General features: G+C 48.6%; 1 protein-coding gene across 1 annotated transcript; it reads right to left on the bottom strand.

The window, feature by feature from the left end:
* Positions 1–371: 371 nt before the first annotated feature.
* Positions 372–5307, bottom strand: LOC138521942 (uncharacterized). The gene is made up of 2 exons (XM_069635113.1): positions 3425–5307; positions 372–441 (listed from the first exon to the last, which is right to left on the bottom strand). Exons 1-2 carry the CDS (start codon positions 4800–4802, stop codon positions 431–433), a joined length of 1389 nt encoding a protein of 462 aa, XP_069491214.1. The 5' UTR covers positions 4803–5307; the 3' UTR covers positions 372–430.
* Positions 5308–5841: the final 534 nt, after the last annotated feature.

Genomic DNA, 5841 nt, shown 5'->3' on the forward strand with positions numbered 1-5841 from the left:
CTAATACCTAATCCCCCACACTAGCGTGAGATGGGGGTTTAGATTCTATTAAAGACACGGAGGCGAATATTATGCATTAGCTTTCTTTACTGAGACACACAGCAGCAAAGAAAATAACATTTTATAAAAGTTTTTTGAAAATAACATTTTACAAAACTTTTTGAAAATGAATAACACAATGTCAACAAAACACATTTATAAAAGTCCCATTCCAAAATGGCGGACAGGTCATGCCCCCCTGGGAGCCAATGGGCATACAGCCAAGTCCATAAATGTCCCTTTCTCCAATAGCAAACCCTCTTTCTGAAGCTGTCCTTTAAGATAAGTTATTGTAGCCATCCTTCACACAATTCCATGAACGATGAATCCATGTAACAGAACTTGAAACTCCTCAACAGAACCTGAACCGATCTCCTTAAAGCAGGACCTCTCACCCGAAATCTGAAACACACAGAACACAATTAGGGTGGGTGGGTGGGATAATATTCGCCTCCGTGTCTTTAATAGAATCTAAACCCCCATCTCACGCTAGTGTGGGGGATTAGGTATTCTATGGCAAGACAGGAGGCTCCTATTATGCAAGTTCAAAGCCCTTGCAGAACATTAACCGCTACATGAGCAATTCGCTTATGATAAAACGTTTTGAAAGTTGACTCCCTCGACCAATCAGCTGCTTTAAGGATCTGATCTAGGCTGCCCCCCAAAAAGGCGGCTTTAGAGGCCATAGCACCCCTAACAGAATGGGGACCAAATGCGGAAGTATCCACTCCCGCCTCCCGCATAATCCATTTAACCCATCTGGCCAAAGTGGAAGGGGATACCGGTTTATGGGGCTTCCTATAGGAAATTAACAGCTGAGAGGTATTAGGAGGACGCAGACTTTCAGTTTTTAACTCAAAACACTTTAAACATGCTACAACACACAATTTATTGTTTTCAGGGAAGGCTGGATAAGATATGGAGGAAGTCATGCACTTTGTTCGTCGTGAAACAAAAAAGGTAACTCCCTGAGGGGTAAACATTTTATTATCGACATCTAAAGACCTGATATCGGATACTCATTTAATAGACACTAGACACAACAACATTGCTAGTTTGGAAAAAAGTTGCTGTAAAGACAGATCTTCATTAGGGGCCCAGGATCCAAAGAGATCCAATACTAAGGTAACATCCCAAAGAACTGAATACTTAGGCTTTGGAGGTACTTTAATGCGAATAGACTTGAGAGCTCTACGCACCAGGAAGTGTCTACCCACTGGTTCCCCTTTTACCAATAGGTGACCTGCTGAGATAGCCGACCTGAAACCATTAATGGTTCTATAAGCTTTTCCTTCTTTAAATAGACCCACTAGGAAATTAACCACCTCTACAGGAGGGGCAGAAATGGGATTGAGGTGCCTAACCACACACCAGCTAGACCAACGGTTCCACGCTGAGGAGTATCCCACTTTGGTAGAGGGGGCCCAAGAGTCCCTGATGACCGACATAGAGTCCTGCGAAAGGCCTCGGAAGCACCAGGTAGCGCTGAAATCTTCCACGCCATAAGGGAGAGGTGCCCCTGAAGGACCAACTCGTGAGGAAACCCCCCCGGGTTCGTTAGTAACTGAGGATGAAAGGGAAGAAGACGAGGAACGTCTACTGATAGCTCTAGGAGAGCCGGAAACCATATCTGGGAAGGCCAAAAGGGGGTTAGAAGCACTAATGTGACCTCTTGCCTGCGTACATGAACCAATACTCTGGCTATCATCGCAAAGGGAGGGAAGGCGTACAGCCTCTGACCTGACCAATCCTGAAGAAAGGCATCGGTAGCTAGAGCGCCAGGATCTGGTCTCCAACTGAAGAACCTGAGCACCTGACAGTTTAGCCTCGAGGCAAACAGATCTACTGTAAACGGACCCCAAAGGCAGTCTATCTTGGCAAAGAGGTCCCTGTGTAACATCCAATCGCTCCTGTCTTGGAGGTGTCTGGAGTTCCAATCTGCTACTTCGTTGCTGACTCCCGGCAGGTACTCTGCCTTTAAAACAATATTGCGGTCCAGACAGAAATGCCAAAACTGCCTCGCCAGATCCGCTAGGACCTTGGACCTGGTTCCCCCCAGACGATTGACATATCTCACTGCTGAGACATTGTCCATGCGTAGGAGCACACAACAATTCCCCTGATCTTTGAGGAAACTGCGGACTGCAAAGGATCCCGCTAACAGTTCCAGACAATTGATATGGAGATCCCTCTCTTCCTCTGACCATTTCCCCCCCGTGGAGACCTGGCCTAACCGGGCTCCCCAACCTGCTCTGCTGGCATCTGATTCCAGAACTACATCCGGGGAGGGACCAAAAATTGCTTTCCCATTCCATGCTTCCATGTGTTTGAGCCACCAAAGGAGTTCCAATCTGGCCTCCGGGGACAGTTCCACCATCTGAGAGTAAGAGAGACATCTGCGAAGATGTCGGGCCTTCAGACGCTGTAGTGCTCTGTAATGTAGTGGGGCCGGGAAAATTGCTTGAATAGATGCAGACAACATCCCCACTATCCTGGCTAATAACCTGAGGGAGATTCTTTCCCTTTTGAGAATACCCCGGATCTCCTTCTTTATCTTGGACAATCTGCTGTCTGGGAGGAGAAGGATGCAATCTTTTGAATCTATATCGAAGCCCAGAAACTGGATACATTGCGTAGGCTGCAATATGGATTTTTTGGCATTTATTACAAACCCCAGGCTCTGAAGAAGAGTTATCGTGAACTGCAGATGAGAGAGCAAAACCTGAGCATCCTGGGCTAACAGGAGCATGTCGTCTAGATAAATAATTATCCTTATCCCCTTGGACCTGAGGCGAGCCATCACAGGCCTCATCAACTTGGTGAAGCACCACAGGGCCGAGGACAGACCGAAAGGGAGGGATGCAAATTGCCAAACCCGACCCCCCCACTGAAACTGGAGAAACTCTTGGTGTGGAGGGAACACGGGAACCACTAAGTAAGCATCTTTGAGGTCCAACTTGGCCATCCAATCTGCCGGAAGGAGGGTGTCCCTGAGGAGGTGGATCCCCTCCATCTTGAAGTGGTGGTAAACCACAAAGGAGTTGAGAGCTTTTAAATTTATCACTGGGCGGAACCCCTGATCCGGTTTTGGGACTAGGAATATGGTACTCAGAAACTGGGATGCCCTGTAAGAGGCAGGTACCACCGCTCCCTTGGAGATGAGGTCCTTGACCTCCACATCTATCAGCGACTGCTTTACTCTGTCCAGAACCAAAGGATAGGGAACTGACAACTGGCAAGGAGGGGAGTAAAACTCTATGTGATAACCCTGCACTGTCTGCAACACCCAGGGGTCCGATGTGAGGGATTCCCACTGTGGGAGAAACCTGACCAACCTGCCTCCTATACTTTGGAGGGAAAAAACATTTAACACTCGGGAAAATACCTGATGCTCCTCTGGACCTCCTGGAACCTCTGCCACCACGTCCTCTCCAACCCGAATACTGTTGCGGGAAGAATTGGGAGTATGCACCTCGAGCAGAGGATGGATTATGGGCGCCTCGTGAGGCAAATTGACGGGGGCGGGAATGGCCCTGGGAAAAGCGGCCGGAAGAGCGGGCTCTGCCTCGTCCGGCCCTGGGAAAAACCTTCTGAGTGAAGACCTTCTTTATATTAGTCTGGGCCTTATCCAAGGCCGTGAATGTATGGACATACGCAGACAGATCCTTAAGGAAACTCTCCCCAAACAAATTCCCTTGAGCGGAAGGGCCCGCTTCCCTTTCTGACATATCCGCCAGCTTTGAGTCCAGTCTCATTAGAAGAGACTTGCGCCTTTCTTTTGATATAGCCGCATTGGCGTTGCCGAGCAGGCAAACAGTCCTTTGAATCCAACCCCTTAACATGACTACATCAACCGGGGAGTTGGAGGCCGCCGCCTCCTCAGCCATCTCAAAAATCTGAGTGACCGGACCCAGAACATCTAAGAGCTTGTCTTGACAGCTGCGCCAGGCCTTATCCACCCCTTTCCTGGGGTCCTTGCCCTTCTGAGACAAAAACACCGTCATGGGTTGATCAATATCCGGTGTACACGCCACCTTGTCCTGCAGGACTGGCCTAGGGCATTCTGATCGTAACTTGCTCCTGTCCCCTTTAGGTAGTGGGCGCCTAACCCAATACTCTAGAAACGAGGCAATCTCTTGAGAGGGTTGCCACTCAGCAGACCTGGGATGCAAGATGAGGGCCGGGTCAAAAAAGGGGACCCCATTAATGTCCAATACAGGACCTTCCTGGGCTGGAACAGGAGCCACTCTCCTCTTGCGCCTCTTAGGGGGCGAATCAGAGTCCTCCGAAGAGTCAGAGGAAGAAACAGGTATAGGGGATAGCTGTGCAGGGAGCTGGGCAGAAGAAGACCAAGGGGTTGAGGAAAGTGGGTGGGATTCATCCCTTTTGCGCTTTTGGGCTCTACCAGGGGATGAGTCGGGGGAAGAAACTGGGCGAGGACTGAGTTGTCCCGAAATATGCTTTGTTTTTCCTGTACACTTTTTTGGGGGTTGGAGTTGCACAGAGGGGCCCGCCGCCTGGGGGGGGTGAAAATCCGCTATGCGGTTTATTAGCCTGTCAAAAGCAGAAGCCAAAGTATTATTAAGGTCAGACAAGGCTGAATCAATGGAAGCCTGGATAGCCTGTTCCACTGTAGGCTGTCTATTCGCCTGCCCCCCCCCATTATCCGTTTTCTTGGAAGTGCGCACCTGAGTACAGGCATCCGCTAAAACAGGGGCAACAGAATTATTATTAGTATTACCCATGGCAGGCCTCTCCATCATTGGTCACCACAGAAGTGTAACTTCTAATCAATGCAGCCGAGCAGGCTGTGCTAAAAGCACACAAATAGCCAAGCAGGCTTTAACAAAGGAAACACACCAACTGGTGAGAAAAAACAGGTGACAGCCGAGCAGGCCAAATATACACCCGAGCAGGGTGAAAGGAGTGGGGGGAGCCGAGCCGGCTGAGCATAAAAGGAGCACACAAGGAAACACAGGGAAATAAAATAAATGCAAATTAAATTAAATCACTCCTATGAGGTGCAATAAATGTGGGAAAATGCTCCTGCACCTTCACTTTAACCAAGCACAAACAGGCAGGCCTAGCCTGAGAGGCTCACAAGATACGCAAGCAGCGTATAAACACACATGTGCCACTTGTAAACAAAACCCCCCCAGAAATCCGAGAGGCCGTGACCCTGTCAGAGAAAACCAAGCTCAATTAACACGGACAAACGAGCTCAGGGCCCGGCTGCCTGAAAGAGCGCGAACGCTCCGAAAGGCCCGGCTATTTACAGAACACACTCCCCTGAGGGAGAAATGCACAGAGGATAGCTGAAGGCACACGAACAATATTGCAACAAAGTATAAAAGGCGCGCGAACGCCTCTGCAAAAGGAATGGAATGACAAGGATTAATGAGCAGGCACCCGCTCCACACGGAGCGGCGTCACAATGTAACACTCCTGACTGGAGGAAAACGTTCGAACGAACGCACCTTTCACAGAACAAAAAATGAAATGACCATTTCAATTCAAAGATACAATCACCGAAAAACGAAATGAAGTATCACAATCAACACTCTAAACTCTATATGAAGCACAATAAGGCACGAGCTAGAGAGAGTAACTTAGCTGTGTCAATCAGCAGCAAAGAAAGAGGGTTTGCTATTGGAGAAAGGGACATTTATGGACTTGGCTGTATGCCCATTGGCTCCCAGGGGGGCATGACCTGTCCGCCATTTTGGAATGGGACTTTTATAAATGTGTTTTGTTGACATTGTGTTATTCATTTTCAAAAAGTTTTGTAAAATGTTATTTTCA

The sequence above is a fragment of the Ambystoma mexicanum genome, chromosome 13 (assembly GCF_040938575.1).
Source record: "Ambystoma mexicanum isolate Mex_15411 chromosome 13, UKY_AmexF1_1, whole genome shotgun sequence".
NCBI classification, from domain to species: Eukaryota; Metazoa; Chordata; class Amphibia; order Caudata; family Ambystomatidae; genus Ambystoma; species Ambystoma mexicanum.

Coding starts and splice junctions, on each gene's coding strand:
- LOC138521942 (XM_069635113.1), bottom strand. CDS start 4,802: ATGATGGAGAGGCCTGCCATGGGTAATACTAATAATAATTCTGTTGCC.